Source organism: Pogoniulus pusillus, chromosome 23, assembly GCF_015220805.1.
Source record: "Pogoniulus pusillus isolate bPogPus1 chromosome 23, bPogPus1.pri, whole genome shotgun sequence".
Lineage (NCBI taxonomy): Eukaryota > Metazoa > Chordata > Aves > Piciformes > Lybiidae > Pogoniulus > Pogoniulus pusillus.
In genome coordinates, this window is record NC_087286.1 from 8,483,332 (window position 1) to 8,501,589 (window position 18,258).

General features: G+C 45.8%; 1 protein-coding gene across 13 annotated transcripts in view; it reads right to left on the reverse strand.

The window, feature by feature from the left end:
• Nucleotides 1–18,258, reverse strand: part of KIAA1217 (KIAA1217 ortholog) — a 501,320-nt gene that overhangs the window by 394,518 nt on the left and 88,544 nt on the right. For 11 of the 13 annotated variants that reach the window (XM_064162493.1, XM_064162489.1, XM_064162494.1 and 8 more), the window contains one exon: nucleotides 17,814–17,928. In XM_064162493.1, coding sequence (XP_064018563.1) covers nucleotides 17,814–17,877 — 64 coding nt within the window. In that variant the 5' untranslated portion in view covers nucleotides 17,878–17,928. Of the gene's footprint in view, nucleotides 1–17,813; nucleotides 17,929–18,258 lie in introns of those variants that run through there. The other 2 variants (XM_064162491.1, XM_064162490.1) reach the window with 2 other exon arrangements.

The window sequence follows — 18,258 nt, forward strand, 5'->3', positions numbered from 1 at the left end:
ATGCCTGCTGTTGCCTGCTGCTATTGCTTTCTGCTCCCGGCAGTATGCTGCCTTACTGCTTTATTGCATCTTGCCATGCTGCGCTAAGCTATAAGCTAGCTCTAACACAAAGTAACAAACTCTGATGCTTTGAGTTTGCCTGGAAACTACACTGCTTCAAGTTTAACAAGAGCAGGCTTTAAATGCCTCCACACAATTGGCCTGCATAGCCAGCATGATGTTGTGCCAAGACTGCACCTCACAAGACAACCTGCCTACACCTGAAAGTCTCCTGCCAAGACATGAAGTCCTGGAGGTACACAGATCATCCAGAAAAATAAGGACCACCTGCTCTTGGTCATCTGCCTCCTTTCCCCAGCACCCTGTGAAGCCTGGGAAGAATCAGAAGCCTTAGCAGCTGACAAGACACCAACAGAACTCCCTGAAAGCATTTGGGTACTGTCTGAAGCTGTAGCTAGCCCTGCCAGTCGGGAAATAATATGGCATGAGTAAATTCTTAAAGCCTCTTATGATTCACCACAGCCTTCTGCCATAAGCAGAAAGGAGCTCCTGGAGTCCATTTAGTGGACAAGCAGCATAATTAACCACAAGTGGTATACTGACTGTGGGAACCTTCTCTTCCAGTTCAATTAATATTTAGATTTTTGCTAGTTATTTCTTAAACGTTCTAGATCCTAAGTTATTCTCTGTATAATGTTTCCATGACCATGCAAAGAACCTATTATTATTTTAAAAAAATAGGGGTAGAGAGAGTTCTGCATATTGGAAATTAGTAAACAATATTACCTTTTGAAAATCATATCTTGTATCAATTCATTACCTCTCCATTACACTGGAACAGCTTCTGCTCACTGACACCATAAATCTAAAGTTAAAATTGCAGAAGGGACAAATAGGGAAGGTGAAGTTTCCTTTCAGGAAGCTTCCTGGCAAACTTTCAGCAGCTACAAAAGACCAAGGGTCATTTTACTCCATCTCTTTTAGCATTCCCTGAATATCTCAGGTGGCCTCTTACGATTTGTGCAATTGGCAATTACTCCATCTTTCTGGGTAGCCTGGTAAATGGCTCCAAAGTGTACCATATCCTTCTGCAGGGCATGGCATTGAATCAGACCTCAAAGTGGAGCCCTCAGCGAAACTCCTGCTATTTCATAGAGGTTAAGGTCATCAGGGACTTCTCAATCAACTAGTCCCATCACCTGCATTTCACAAAACATTACATTTCTCCCTCAGACCAAGCTCAACGTCTCTTGCAGACATGTCAGAAATGGTTTGTCCCACAGGTGAAAGGCTTGTAGCACACAGACAGCCCTGATGCTGTAACACGATGGAGAACTGACAAGCTGTGACCAGTCCTAACACGTGATTAAGACAGTAGCATATCTAATGTGGAGGAAAGCAGCAAATTCCCTCTCAAGTCCACATCTTATGGCCTCCTAAGTGAAAGAGGTCTTATTTTCCTAAAAACCAGGGTGCTCTGTACCACCTCTAAGCTTCGACTGCCCCCTGTCCAAAAGAATCTCCTCTGCTGCCAAGGAGAACTTCTGTAGGAAGGCAGACTGGGCACAGTTGGGGTTGTTCAGCCTGGAGAATAGAAGGCTCCAGGGAAACCTTATAGAAGTGTTTCAATATCTGAAAAGGACTTACAGGAGGGCAGGGGAGGGACTGTTTAGAAGGGCTTGTAGCAACAGAATGAGGAACAATGGTAGGAAACTGGAGCAGGGGAGATTCAGGCTGGAAATTAGGAGAAGTTCTTTACAACAAGTGTAGTAAAACACTGAAACAGGTTGCCCAGGGATGTGGTGGACACCCCATCCCCATCAAGGTCAAACTTGGTGGGTCCCTGAGGAACCTGACCTATTTGGAGATGCCCCTCTACTGCTTGCAAAAGTCCTTTCCAAACCGATACACTCTGCAATTCTACAATCCTGAGAAGGAAAACAAACCATACCCAAATATATATGCCACAGATTGACAGAAATGTCAGGGCCAGAAGAGACCTCAAATATCATCCAGTTCCACCCCACCCTGCCACAGGCAGGGACACCTCACACTAAATCAGGTTGCTCAGAACCACATCCAATGTGGCTTTAAAAACCTCCAGGGATGGCCAACAGCATTGCAGGTATATTAAAACCTGACTTGGGCAGCTCAATCCATATGTGTAAGTTCCACTTGCAGTCACTGAGCACAGACCCAAGAGGGATAGAAGCACAGTGTGGAAAAACAGGCAGTTCTGCTCTCTCCATGGCCCATCAGAGAAGGGAAGGATGTACAGGGACTCAGAATCACAGGACAGTAAGGGTTGGAAGGGACCTCTGGAGATCATCTAGTCTAACCCTCCACAGCTACAGCAGGTCCACCTAGAGCAGGTTGTAGTCTGCAGATGCAGACCTCCTCTCTGTACAACTCCCTGAAAGGAGGTTGCAGTGAGGTGGAGGTTGGCCTCTTCTCCCTGGTGATAGAATGAGGGGAAATGGCCTTAAGCTGCATGAGGAGAAGTTTAGGCTGGATATTAGAAAAATGTCTTTGCTGCAAGAGTGGTTAGGCATTGGAACAGGCTGCTTGAGGTGGTAGAGTCATTGTCCATGGACATGTTCAAGAAACCCATAGATATGGCACTTCGGGGGATGGTTTAATGACCATGGTGGTGCTGATGGTTGGACTTGATCTTAGAAAACTTTTCCAACTGCAACAATTCTAAGATTCTATAAGTCTATGATTATTCCCTGCCATTTAATACACTCCTTTAAAAATGAGGCTTAGGAAGAGAAAAAACAACCAACCAACCAACCAAGATGACAAAAAAAAAAGACAAAGTAAATTAGCAGCTCTGCTTCAGGAAGCTGAATGGCAATCAGTTCACTGATTTTCTTAATCAGAATAAACATCCTCCTTCCTTCAGAGTGTTCTCTTGCTTGCCTCATGCTTCACAGTGCTATAGTGACAACCATGACTGTTTTTGGATGGAAGAGCAATCCAGGGTCTTAACCCTGGGAGTATAAAAGATGAAATTAAAGCAATAAAATTGCTAGTCATTAAAACAAACCCCCACAAAACCAACCAGCCATCACCAAAAATACCTGGCAAACCAACCAAAAAGCCCAATCTTTCAGTCTCTAAACATCTTTATTTCCTGCCTTAGGTGCTGTTCACAGCCCTTCTGAGCATGCTGCCTTCTCCATTTGCTTCCCTTCACTTGGCAAGGCAATTTAGCCCTATTTGACTAACGGTCTATACTGCATCTTCTTCCTGCTATTTATTCACTCTCCTCATTTACTGGGGCTCTTGGACAGAAACCAAACATGCCAACAGTCTGTTTTCTCTTCACACTGCTCCTTCTCTCAGCCTCTGCCAGGGAACATGCAGTGTTACGACTACAGAGCACTTCATTAGTAGCTGCACTGTAACACACAATAATAGCACGAGCTGTTCTTGTCATCACATCTACATCTCCTGTCACTGTGCACCTCCCTCATTCCTCTTCCCTAACTGAAGCTGAAGGAAGCTGGTAACAAGTTTGTACTCCCAAGAGAAATGAGTGGACCTAGCACACCCCTGGGATCAACATAGAATAAACCAGGTTGGAAGAGACATTCAATCAAACTGTCTGGAAATAGTCAGGCAGGTACTAGGATGAAGCTGCATTTCCTGTGCATCCTTAGTCCGGGGAACTGGGAGAATGCCCTGTGCCAGGAGACACTCACAGCAAGCAACTCTCCCTTCCTGACTCTTTAAACAGTGTTAAAATTGCCCTGTGGATCCTGGCCATGAGAAGACAAGTGGTTCAGAAGCTTCTGCCACGTCTTCCCTGCAGCCTAAAGCTGAGCCGTCAAAGTCCAGTGAGTCACTGCCATCACCTCAGGTAGCAGTCGCTGGGTGCTACCTCACCAATGCCACCACCATGCAGCAGGGACTATCTTGTAGCAGGTGTAACCTCCACAGCAGGGAAACCTCAGCATCTTCATCCACCACCAAAGTCAGCTCCACAGTGCTCAATTCCTCCCTTAAGCAAAAGGGCTTCATTCTTCTAAACACCTTCACGGAGGGGACACACTCTCAGCAAGTTCGCTAATGATACAGAACTGGGGGAGGAGGAGTTTGACACCCAGTCAGGCTATGCTGCCATCCAACAAGATCTGCACAGGCTGAGAGCTGGCAGAAGCCAAACCTCACACAGCTCAGTAAGGACAAGTGCAGGGTCCTGCATTTATGGAGGAACAACAACAGGCAGCAATACAGGTTGGAGGCTGCCCTGATAGAAAGCAGCTCCATGGAGAAAGGCCTTGGAGTGGTGGTAGACACCAAGTTCTGCATGGGCCACCAATATGCCCTTGTGGCCAAGTGAGCCAATGGCAGCCTGGGCTGCATCAAGAAAAGTGTGGCCAGCAGGGCTAGGGAGGTTCTTCTCCCTCTCTACTCTGCCCTAGTGAGACCACATGTGGAGTATTGTCTCCAGTTTGGGGCTCACCAATCCAAGAGAGACAGGGAGAGCCTGTCTGGAGAGAGTCCAGTGGAGGGCCACAAGGATGACTGGGGGACTTGAGCATCTCCTCTACAGAGAGAGACTGAGAGCCCTGGGACTGTTTAATCTGAAAAACAGAAGGCTGAAAGCAGTTCACACCAATATAGACAAATATCTGAGGGGTGGGTGTCAAGTGGCTGGGGCAAATTCCATGTTGGTGGTCAGCAGTAATAAGCCAAGGAGCAATGGGTACAAACTGGAATGCAGAAGGTTTCACTTCACCATAAGGAGAAACTTCTACACAGGGAGGGTGACAGAACCCTGCAGCAGGCTGCCCAGAGAGGCTGCCGAGTCTCCTTCTCTGGAGACTTCCCAAACCCACCTGGCTGTGTCCCTGTGTGACCTGCTCTGGGTGACCCTGCTTTGGCAGGGGGGTTGGACTTGATGACCTTTGGAGATACCTTCCAACCTCTAATGTTCTGTGATTCTCCTCCCAACTTCTGTATCCAATACCTTATACCTCCATCTTGTGGGCTTCAACTTCTCTAACAGTTCAAGATTTTAATGTAGATGGGGGAGGACTGAAAATGGAAAAGCACTACATACTGCTTGATGAGAAGGAGCAGCAGATACCCTACTATCCCTTAGGGCATGCAAAGGGATACTTGTGAGCTTTTAGAGGCCAGATCCCTTGTGGATAGAAGTCACTGCATCAAGAGAAGTATGGCAGCAGGTCAGGGAAGTGATCCTCCCCCTCTACTCTGCACTGGTGAGACCTCACCTGGAGTACTGCCTCCAGTTCTGGAGCTCCTACTACAAGAGAGATATGAATGTGCTGGAAAGTGTCCAGAGAAGGGCCACAAGGATGACCCATGAGGATGTAGGTAAGGGCTGGAGCATCTCTCCTACAAGGAGAGACTGAAGGAGTTGGGGCTTTTCAGTCTGGAAAGGAGAAGGCTCTGAGGAGACCTTATTGTGACCTTTCAGTATCTGAAGGAGGCTACAAGAAAGCTGGGGAGGGACTTTGTAGTTTGTCAGGTAGTGATAGGACCGGGGGGATGGAGCAAAGCTAGAAATTGGTGGATTCTGATTGAGTGTTAGGAAGCAGTTCTTCAGCATGAGGGTGGTGAGACCCTGAAACAGATTGACCAGGGAGGTGGTGGAAGCCCCATGTCTGGCCAGGCTGGATGAGGCTCTAAACAGCCTGAGGTGTCCCTCCCTATGGTGGGGGAGGTGGAGATAGATGATCTTTGTGGTCCCTTCCAGCCCTGACTGATTCTATGATTGTATAATGCTGGTGGCTCATTTTCATACGTCTGTCCACCAGCACCCCCAAGCCCCAAAGTGCCTGTTCTTAGGCACTTGGAACAGTGCCTGTTCCAAGCTAAGTATTTAAGAAGTAGATTTTAAAACTCTATCAGACACTCATCCTGCTGTTCCTAACCCAGTGCAGCCAACCTGTGGCAATCAGCACTTTGTACACAGCTCAGCTCATCTAGCCTGCTCACTGAGCTGCCAAAGACATCCTGGGTGGTGGTGGTTTGCCTGCGAGCTTATCAGCAGTGCTGACAAGGGATGCTGGTGCATCAGTAAACACCTCCTAAAACATACAGCACTTTGGCTGTGCTTTCTACCTGTCAGCCACTTTTCAGGAGGCAGAGCACTTTCCAGCAATCACAGCTTTCCAACTACTAGTATTAAAGGAGGGGGCACAATGACTTCTGGCATATCAAAGGCAGCTGAGGTTATCACCCTTTCCCTCATGGCCAAGCTCTTTCCCACATCCATGTGGGATAATACTAATCTGTTGCTGGGAGATGACCACAATTTGTTTTATGCCTGCAAGCCAAGAGTGAGCTTGCAAAATTCTGTCTGTGCTGATACAAGCACTGATTGCCCAATCCCTAACTTAGCCTACCCTGAATACTTACCACAAAGCATTACAGATGGAACACTTCTAAGCAGCACCATGTTGTGACAAGAATTCACCATGTTATTGACTTTGAAGCTACTAACTGCTTTTGGATGCATCAAATATCTCTTAACACAGAAAAACCTTAAGCATGACATGTTATGGAGAAACCAAAAGGAGAGATGCAGTCCTTCAGGGGCTGTGGTCCTCAGACACACTGCTTTAACTCTTCTGGTTTTACAGATTTTCAAGAGGTTTCAATTTGCTCCTTTTGAAAAAGAGAGGTTAAAAAGTAAAATAAAAAGCTCTAAATGTGACCTAGAACTCACTTCTCTGGAAAGCTGCTCTGAGCAAAACGACCTGGGGATGCTGGTGGAGAACAAGCTAGCTTCACCATGAACCAGTAATGTGCCCTCATGGCCAAGAAGGCCAATGGTCTCCTAGGGCACATTAAGAAGAGTGGCCAGCAGCTTGAAGGAGATTCTCCTCTCTTTCTACTTTGCCTTAGTGAGGCCTCATCCGGAGCACTGTGTTCTAGGTTCCCCAGTTCAGGAGAAGTAAACTACTACTGGAAAGTGCCACAAGGATGCTGAGGGGACTGGAACATCTCTCCTAAGAGAGAGGCTGAGAGATGTGAGGTTATTTAGCTGGGAGAAGAGCAGGCTGAGAGGAGAATTTTCTCAATGCTGACCCATATCTAACGGGTTGAGGTCACAAGGATGGAGCTGGGCTCTTTCCAGTTGTGCCCAGTGATAGGACAAGGGGAAACAGGCACAAACTAGAACCCAGGAGGTTTCATTTGAACTGAAGAAGAAAATTCTTTACTGTGAGGGTGTTGGAGCACTGGAGTCTCCTTCTCTGGAGACTTTCAAAACCTGCCTGAACACATTCCCGTGCAACCTGCTCTGGGTGACCCTGCTGTAGCAGGGGGCTGGAGTAGGTGTTCTCCAGAGGTCCCTTTCAATACCTACCACTTCATGAAATGCCTGTGAATTTCTACCTTTTTTCCTTCCTTCCTTCCTTCACTACTATCTCAAGACTAAAAGCCTGATTTTCCCTTCAAACCTCATTTTTCCACAGGTATTTTCAAGGCTGCATCAACAACCTGACAAAAGCACCCTTGAGAGGTGTGAACAACAACAGAAAGGTAGCTGGCTTCAAAGTCTGACAAACCAGTTTGAGCAAGCAGAGTCCAAGAGAAGCACAGAATTGCAAAATTAATTTTCTTCTTGAATCTATTAACAGATCTCAATAAATTACTTTTGATTTATGCCTCGTGCTCTCACTGCCCATAAAAAAAACACCCAGCACTGAAATGTGATCCAAAGGCTCTCCTGGAGCTGCATGGAAATGAGGCAGCTTCTTCCAGCAATGTTTACAGCAGGACACTGATTGACTGAGAACCACAGACAGATTTTCAGAGCTCAGCTTCCACATGCTCTGAATTCAGAAGCTTCACCACTCAGCATCAGCATGCCAAGGGTATTACTAAAGGATGAGGGTCCACAGCTGGAAGGTGGGGCTGTGCCAGCCTTACATTTCCCATCCAGGGTTGACTTCTGCACCCAGCAGCAACCCAGAGAAGGCTCAGCTGCCCTCACACTCTACAGTGCTCCCACAGCCACCAGCAGTTTTGCTTTAATTTCTTAGCAGTGAAGCCAAAGGGGACAGAATTGTAGAAGGGGAATAGGACATGGGGGTCCCAGTTGATGGAAGGTTGACCATGAACCATCAATGTGCAATTGTGGCCAGGAGGGGCAATACCAGTGTGGGTTGAGAGAAGTTCTCCTGCTCCTCTACTCTGCCCTAGTGAGGCTGCACCTAGAGTGCTGTGTCCAGCTCTGGGCCCCCAGTTCAAGAAGGACACAGAACTGCTTGAGTGTGTCCAGCACAAAGCCACAAAGGTGAAAAGAACGGAACATCTGTTACAAGGAGAGACTGAAGAAGCTGTGGTTCTTTATCTTGATGAAGAGGAGACAGAGGTGACCTCATCAATGTTTATCAATATATAAAGGGTGAGTGCCAAGAGGCTGGAGTCAGACTCTGCTGGGTGATGGCCAATGACAGGACAAGGGGCAATGGTGGAAGCTGAGGCATAGGAAGTTTCATTTAAACGTGAGGAGAAATTTTTTCCCTGTGAGGGTGACAGAACACTGGAACAGGCTGCTCAGGAGAGTTGTGGAGTCTCTGTCTCTGCAGATATTCAAAACCTGCCTGCATGCATTCCTGTGGGACCTGCTCTAAGCGATCCTGCTCTGGCCATGGGGGTTGGACTGGATGATCTTCCAGCCCATGACACTCTGTGATTCTGTGAACCATTAAGGTTGAAAAACACTTCTAAGATCAAAGTCCAATCATCAACCCAACACCACCATGCCCACACATTTTGAAGCTATCACATCCTGGCAATTCTTTTCTGATCTCATCCTCCACAAAACCCAACATGCATTTGTGATACAACTGAGGACAGTACTGCAGCAGTGATGACTAACCTGGACAGCTGTAACTCTGCTGCTTACTACAAAGAACCTAAGAATTGCTATGAAAAGTAGCACATCAGCTCAACAATGCCCAAAAGAGAAGCAGGATGACTTCTAAAGAACACTAAATATTTAAACCAAGGAAATATTGAAGTCATGAAAAAAAGAATGGGCAGAACTGAATAGGAATTAACACAGACATGTATAAATTCATGCCACACTGTGCCTCAATGCTGCACCCACAGCTTCACATAAGGTGTCGTGTTGGATATGCATGAGGATGAAGCCTGCAAGAGTTCTTACTGTCCTCAGGTTCCTGGGTACAACAAAAGAGATTGATGGGCTCAGGAAGAAGGGTCCCTGCACACACAGCACTACTTCAAGGGTTCTCACATCTTCTGGTCTAGATCATGTGGTTAAAGAGACAAGAGAGAGAGTTATTAGATTGGACAGTTGTAATCCTTCCCTTGGGGACAGATTCAAAGCTGTTTGCTGTGACTACCACAGTACTTTTATTTTTTTCATGCTGCTGCCACGCAGAAGACAGAACAACACTAAAAATAGTGCTAACATCACAGTGGTGAGGAAGGAAAAGGAGGGTGGCTCACTTAAACCAAGCTACATACCCACCAATCATGCAACAGATGTTCTTCTGTTTGCATGGCAAGTGCTACTCCTTTGGGCACAGAACTCATCCTAGGTGACTGCAGAGAGAAGCACTTTGCTTTCTGCCTCAGCCAGAAAGGAGACTCCCACCTAGGAGAGTCCATGTCAGACTAATGACCTTCCTGCTCACTATCATCTTCTTGCTTTTTGGGATGGAAGGAGGTATCAATCATGCGGTTATCAAAATATCTCTCTTCAGATTGCAAATCTGCTTTTAAACATCAGATGGATATAAGCCTGGATTATTTTTTTATTATAAACAAGGATGTGTCTGAAGCAGCAACTATGTTTTTTTAACTGTATTTCATAGATTCATTGAACGGTTTGGGTTGGAACAGACACCTGGAAATCACCCAGTTCTAACCCCTCTGCCATGACAGGTTGGAACTCTCCCACTAGACCAGATTGCTCCAGGCCCCATACAACCCTTGAACACCTCCAGGGAGAAGACATCCACAACTTGCCTGGGCAAACTGTTCCCGTGTCTCACCACCCTCACTGGAAAGAATTTATTCCTAATCTTCAGCCTAAATCTCCCCTCCTCAGGCTTCAATCCATTCTCTTTCATCCTACCACTACAAGCCCTTGTAAAATGTCCCTCTCCAGCCTTCTTGTAGCCCACTTCAGTTACTGAAGGCCACTCTAAGGTCTCCTCAAAACTGCCTTTTCTCCAGGCTGAACAATGCCAACTCTCTTAGAGACTTTCCCACTATGATCTACGGAAAAAGCCTGCTAGCTCTAGCTGAAGAGACTGGAACAATTCCAGAGAGCATTTCTGCTGCCTGAGAAAAGGACCAGTGCAATACTGAGTGAACAGCCAGTCACCATAAAAATGTTTTCAGGAGTGTGCTGGGCTACTCTGGTCCAAGCCACATGGAAGAGACACACACAGAGCCTCTAGGAATTGCAGTTTTCAGCCACAGAGTATGGCATCTATGGCAAACATGCAAGCAGTGCTAAGTTTTACTTATCCAGTGTAAGCAATGAATCTAATAATGAAGCTGACTGAATGACTCAGAGATTCACAGAGCGATGAGTCTTGAATGAAGTCATGCAGCTACAACTTCACCCAGGGATGATGACACACAGAAGAAACAAGCTTCTAGGAAGGTTTTTGGAGGATTTTTGTTTGCCATCATCTAGGTAGCTTTAAATGATGGAGTGCTGGCATTATTTATTAATTGGGCTATTAATTTAAGAATCTTGCTAGGCTGCAGTCATAAAAGCAAACACTTGTGCATAAACACAGAACTGTAAATACAGAGTTTGATTTTGAATGAGCTTCTTGAAATGCTACTCTGTAACTTCCACTTTAGGATTAATTCCCTCCCATGCAGAACCCATTGTTATTAACATGGCCTGCACCTAAGATGCTCACAAATACCCATTAGGAGATGACACCTTTCAGAAAACGCAGACAGAAGCTGTGCTCCAGAAATAATATTATTTCTTTAGGAGCCTTCAGATAGAATATAAGTTACTGATTTTGGTCTCTGCTGTTGTGCACAGCACAGAATCACAGAATGTCAGGGGCTGGAAGGGATCTCAAAAGGTCATCCGGTCCAATCCTCCTGGCCAGAGCAGGATCACCTAGAGCAGATCACACAGGAACATATCCAGGCAAGTCTTGAATATCTCCAGAGAAGGAGACTCCACAAACCCCATGGCAGCCTGTTCCAGTGTTCTGTCACCCTCACAGGGAAAAAATTCCTCCTCATGTTTCCATGGAACTTCCTATGCCTCAGCTTCCAACACTGCCCCTTGTCCTGTCATTGGGCATCATCCAGCAGAGCCTGGCTCCAGCCTCTTAGCACTCATTCTGCACATCTTTATAAGAATCAGCACAGGTATTCACAACCAGAGAATCCCACCAAACAACAAATCCCTCTGCAGCACTTCTCACAACACACATTCCTCTCACCCTGTCTGCCAGGATCCAGATTTGTTTTAGTTACAAGGCCATCTGCTTTTTGAAAGGCCTTATTTCTTTATTTATTTATTTTAATTTGATGGCAGATGGAGGAGAAATTCTTCTTGTAACCAGCAATGAATTCTTACAGTTCACTGTCTTTGCTTCTTACTGCTTAGCTTTAATTACTTGAAAAGAAGAACTCTCATGGGGGTCTGGAGGGAGAAGGAGTTTTCCAAATGCATAATGTTTTTAAACCAAAACAAGCATACAAAATACATTTCTGATGCTTTAACTACAAAAAAGTCTAGCTCCAGGTTTGTAACCTAGTTCTGTAATCCTGCATTGGCTCAGGTTTCTCTTTCATGTCCCAGAATAAAGGGATATGGAAGCAGAGGGAGCATTTTGAGGGGCTATCTACAATGTTATAAGCGTCATGTTTTCCCTCCAGAGTCTCACAATATCATCTGGCTCTTTCAAAGTCTTAGCTCTTGAAGTCTGGTGTTTGCAGAAGAGCCACACTTGCTTTTGAAAAGCTCACAGAAAAACAACAGACTTCTAGCCCTTAATATCCAAGGAACAAAAAGCTTTAAGAGCTGGTAGACAGATTTATGGAGTTTGCTTAAATACTCTCATATTTTACAAAACTCTCAATTTTCATTTCATATTTAATATCTTTTCTTTTTTTTGAGTGACCAGCTTGGAATAGCAAACAAACCTCTATGGTACCACTAAAATATGGGAAGAGAGTCCCCACTCATACCATGCTGCCAGCTGGCAAGCCTTCAGCCACACACCATAAATGCACTAGCCATCAGCACCCTGTTTTGATCCTCAGGAGGAGGAAAGCATCAGGAAGTCACTGGGAATAGAAGGATTTGAGGGCCCATCTTTGTCATGGTTTCATCAGGTTTGCACACTGGCTCCAAAGCAACATCACTACATCGTCCCTAGCCTCAGTGCTGCTCTACTTACTGACCCACAGTCAGGGACTGCAATTTACAACCACCAGTCCCTGCCTCACCGTAGGTCCCCGGCCAGTCATGCCTGTAGCCCCAAAATGGAATGCACATTGATGCCCAGGTTTGGAGTCTCCTCTTGAGATTTCCAAACCCACCTGGACACGTTCCTGTGCAAGTTGCTCTAGACCAACCTCTTCCAGCAGGGGATTTGCACCAGGCAATCTCCAGAGACCACTTCCAACCCCCACCATTCTGTGATTAGGCAGCTGAAGAGCCTCACATCAGCTATTCCATCTCAAGAGGAGGTGGAAGCCATGCGTGAAGGGAGGATGGCAAGCAGGGGAGCTGAAGAACAGCTAGTTGAGCAAAACACTAAACAATCCTCTAGTTTACATCCCTAGGTCATGCCACAGACTCATTCCATCTGCAAGAATACTTCACAGTGAACTACATGTTGTGTTTGTACCCATTTTTTGATGGTAAATGAGTGCTGCCTGCACATCTGCAGGCACCAGTGTCACCATGTGCCTCCTGCAGCCAGCGTGCCAGCCTCGCAAGCACCCTGCTGAGAGGGGTCAGGTCCCTGTCTCAAACCAGGCACAAACGCTACAGAAAAATCCAGCCTGGATCAACAACATTTGGATCTGAGTCCTTTATTATTCCTTCACTGTGGAGCCTTTGTAGGCTTCAGTCTTGGGTTCAATGAAGTGACTGTTTCAAGAAAAGGAGAAAAACAGAGGGAGGAAAGAAGAAACCCTAAGGAACAGGGTGAAGCTTGACTGCAGATACAGAAATGCAATCCAAGAATAAAAAAAAACTAACAGGTTTTCTGCTCCAGTTGCTGCTTGATTTCCCAGAAAAACCAAAAGCAGATGCTTTAATTTAGTGTTCCCATAGTACTGTTCAGTGTGCCTTCATCTATTTCCTGATGTTACTCCCATTTCCCCTTCTCATTTACTAATAAAAGGAATGAAAGATCACAAATATAGACAGGAGAAAGTGATGAATAGCAGAGGCATTTTTCATCATGTTAAAAATAATTTTCAAGACAAAGCCTCTACTTACCACATTCTCCTTTCAGAGTCAGGATAACAATGTCATCCTCAAAATCACTACAGTCTAGATGCTGAGAGGCCTTCCAAACCCACTTGGTTTTGATTTGTTTGTTGGGCTTTTTTTTGGGGTGGTCTGTGGGGTTTTCTTGGTTGGTCTACATTTTTGTTTGGGTCTTTTTTGTTTGGATTTTTTTGGGTGTTGTTTTGGTTTGGGGTTGTTTTTCTTTACTCCCACTTAACATCTCAAGAAAGGTGGAAGAAGGAAAGAAATGCAGAAACCACTCACCCTGAGACATGCACGAAAGAACAAGGACATTAGACAGTGCTGAGAGCAAGACACTGGTAAAACAAAATCTGTAAACTGAAATTCTGCCTTCTTCAAAAGACTGAAAGTGGCAATCATTTGTATGGTACAACAACTCTCATGCACACAGGCACAGGAAAGGCAGGGTGCATGCACTTTGGGCACAGCGTCATAGCAAGCCCATTTCCAAGCTGGCTGCTGGCAATACAAGCACTTGGCATCACTGCGTGCAGAGATACGGACTCAGAAGGAAGAAATTAAGTCAAAAAGACCAGGGAACCCAGGAAGGCACAGAGCCCCCGCTGGCCCTAGGAAAAGGAACAGATCTGAAAAACAGCAGTGAAAACAAAACCACCTTCTGAACAGGCAAGCTTGCTAAGTGAGGAGTGTTTAGTGCTACCAGCCAAACATATGCAGTCAATGTCCACAGCAAGAAACAGCCATAAACAAGCATCAGATGCCCTTTACACTCCTCATTTTTACAGCATTGTCCAAGTACAAGCCAGGGAGCAACAGCTATTGTGCTGCTCAACAGCTGAACCACAGAACCATTAGCAAAAGACCTCTATAATCATGAAGTCCAACTGTCAACACCACCATGGCCATTAAACCATGTCCTCAAGTGCCACATTGTTTTCTGAGCGCCTCCAGGGACAGGGACTCCACCACCTCCCCAGGCATCCTTTTCCAATCCCTGAGCATTCTTGCAAAGAAATTGTTCCTAATCCCCAAACTAAACTTCCCCAGTGCAATTTCAGGCTATTTCCTCTCATCTTATCACCTGATACTACAGAGAAGAGATCATCACCCACCTCAGTCCAGCCTCCTTTCAGGAAGTCATAGAGACCAACGACATCTCCCTTCAGCCTCCTTTACTCCAGGCCAAACAACCCCAGCTCCCTCAGCTCCTCTTCACCAAACCTGTTTTCCAGACCAACTTCATTGCCCTTCTCTGGACACACTCCAGTATCTCAGTGGCCTTCACCTCCAGCACTGACTTCTTGTGAGCTCCTGAAAATCCTTGTACTGGGCTGAAACAAGCCTGCAGCTCTGCACTGGGAATCTATTCAGGTTTGTTTAAGGCTGGGGAACAGCCACATGCTGCCACTCCAGCCCACCACATAACTATGCCCATTTTGAGTTCAGGTTGCTAAAACCAGACCCATTTCATTAGGTAAAACCATATTGGCTAAACCCAATTATTTGAATAACCAATAATCAACCTGCAGTGGGTACCAGTCATGGCTGGATGGCAAGCAACTGACCCTTTAAAAAAGTAATCTACATCTGGGAAGTGTTCATCCATAAAAGCACCACTAAAAACAACTAGAATGCAAATTCCTATTGAATTAAGCCCACTCCAAGTAAAATAAAAGGAATGAACAACAAACTTTGGAAAGGTATTTGTTCTTTTAAATTAAGTAACTGAATTACTGAATGAATAAATAAATAAATGTCTGAACAAGATGTGCTTAAAACAGATACAAGTTGGACTGGCACTGACCAGATTTACTGGGAAGGGTTGAGGCACCACCTTCCCAGATCTCACTTCAAAGCTTTGCCATCACTCTGCTTGAGCTGATAGCAGAATCCTAAAGGGAAGGTCACTTGTAAGTACTAAACCTACTTAAAAATAATATATATATTTTTAAAAATACTTCAGGTTCACTAAAGGTGTCTTGACTAGACCCAGAGCATGCCACTCAGAACTACAAATACAGCAGTAAGGTGAATTTAAACTCAAGGTCTTTATAGACAGCCCACAATGAATGCAAAGCAAACATCTGCTCTAACAGCTGTGGTTCAGTCTCACAAATCCTGGTGGCAAAGTGATCTGCTAATCAGATCTCAAGATGAGAAGAGCAGAGGTCCTTGTGACCACCTACCCAAGAGGCAAGAGTGTAGTCCCTCCAGGAGCACAGAGGGCAGCTGTGGTCTTCAACATGGCTATTCTCTGAATAGGACATGATAAGAAGTTAAAGTGACTGTTACCAGCATATCTGTAGTGCCCTGCTGACCCTAATGTCATAAGCAGCTCCACAAAAACACAGGAAATAACATTTTTTTTAGAGTGCCAGCAATCATCGACCACCACCTCAAGTCCTCCCAAAGGAGCAGCCTCAACACCACCCCTGGAGCACCAGAAGCATAAGCCATAGGCAGTACTACCAGCCACAGAATGGTCTGTGTTGGGAGGGACCCCCAAAGGTCATCCAGTCCAACCCTATCTGCAGTCAGCAGGGGCACCCTCAACTAGAGCAGACTGAGCAGGGCCCTGTTGAGCCTCACTTTGAATATCTCCAAGGATGGGGTCTCAACCACCTTACTGAGTAACTTCTTACAATCTTCCACTACCTTCATGGTGCAGAACTTGTTCCTAACATCCAGTCTAAATCTGCTGTTCTCTAGTTTGAAGCCAAGATCTACTGAAGCAGTCCACTATAACAGAATAATTTACTAGCCCTGGTCCTGCACACTGATCCCTCATTCCATGTAGTCTCCATTCAAATGGAAGGCAGAACAAAAAGTTCAACAGACTGCACTCTAACAGAAAAATTCTCTCCCAATCACCTTTTCCTGCATGAAATGTGAGACAAGGTGGGAAATAAACAGTTAGCACCATGTCTTGGAAAGATAATTTCCTAAGAATCAGGCTACTTCTCAACCTCAGCAGCACCTTCCTCCATTAATTCAGACATTGAAAAGAGATGTCAATCATTGCATTTAAAAAAAGTTGGTATTTGCTAAAGTAACTGCAGTAGTAAACCAAAAATATAAGCATTTGGCCTCAGAGAACTCAGAGAATCAAAATGCATCTTTGTCAGCATCTAAACTGACCCAAAGAGCAACAGTCCACCAGTCACCTCCATGTTTCCTAAACCAAAGGTCTGAGGAACTGTGCAAGCATCAGCCTGCACTGTCTACAGGAACCAGGATCGTTTATTCTCAGCTCTGCCTCGTTTATTCAAGGCTCCATACTGCCCAAAATCACCGCAGGACATTAGGGGTTGGAAGGGACCCAAGGAGATCGAGTCCAACTCCAAGATGCAGGTGGACTGTTCTTTGTTGCCTCTTGGATTTGCACACTTCTTCAGATACATTTCTCCTCCCTGCCCACATGCATTGTTAAAGCAAACTACTAGATACCCAGCATTGCTTTTATTGCCTTTCCCCTTCAGAGTACCAAATACAACCCAGTTGGACTAACTCCTAGAGATTCCCCTTGGATGCACAGGGCTTCTTGCCAGGACCATTAGGATAAGGATCCATGTCCAGACGCCCATGTTTCTTTCTAACAATCATTCATAAATCCACAACCACAGACAGGTAAGTATCCAGATTTAGCCCCAAAGGTGAGAAGCAGAAGCAGTGTTTGCCACAGCTCAGCAAGGCTCCCCAGCATCCATACTGATCTACACACTGATACAACCACAAAGAATAGCTCAATTCCAAGTCTTCCTTAAAAGGTCAAACAGGAAGCCATAGCTTAGTTTTGCAAGAGCACTTGCTGAAGCACTGCATAGAGAGTATTCCCTAACAGACAGCATCACTTCTCAAACCTTAGCAGTCCATGGGAAATGAGATGTGGCTCACAGCATGTGAAAGAAATCAGCACTGTTCATGGCACCAAATGCAACAGGTTTCCAGAATCTTGGTATTCATAAAGGAAGAGAGCAAGACAACACTGCAGACATCTCTCGCCTACCTTCCCCACCTTAATGCTTACCCTGTCTATGAAACAAGGAACAACAGAAGTACAACTCACACCTTGGTGAACATCTCCAACTCCCATTAACTCTGCCTCTATATCCTCCCCTTCCATCCAACATATAAGCACATCTACAGACAAAACTGTCTAAGAACACCAGAAATAAACAAAACACACAAGCATCCATCACTGCTCAGCAGACCTTCTCCCCATGTGCAGGAAGCCTGGAGACCACAGTCAGATGAGCAAGAAGGAGCTGAAGAAAGCAGCCCCCAACACCAGGTTTGTCACAGCTACCACCATGTCTGAACAAAGACTGATGTGGGCAAAGGCAGCATTTTCCACACTTACCCAGCTCCCTACAGGGAAGTGCCACGCTCCAGCGGGGTGGTCGGGTACCTCTGCCATGAGGCATGCCCAGGCATCACAGGGCAGCGGCTGCTGGCGAGCTGCACCTTCAGCAAACCTGAAAGAGGAACAGAGCAAGTGCAGAGTGAATGTGCTGAAGCCTCCTTCAACCCAGTCCCTATACCTGTCTTGGGAGAATTCTCATTTTCAGTGCAGGCTACAGGATGATCACAGGATGTTAGGGGTTGGAAGGGACATAAAGACGCTGAGTCCAACTGCCCTGCCAGAGCAGGACCACACATATCTAGTGGAACACATCTGAAAGGCCTTGAAAGTCTCCAGAGAAGGAGATGCCACAATGTCTCTGGGGAGCCTGTTCCAGTGCTCTGGGACCCTTACAGTAAAGAGGTTCCCCTTGTGTTGAGCTGGAACCTCCTGTGCTGCTGCT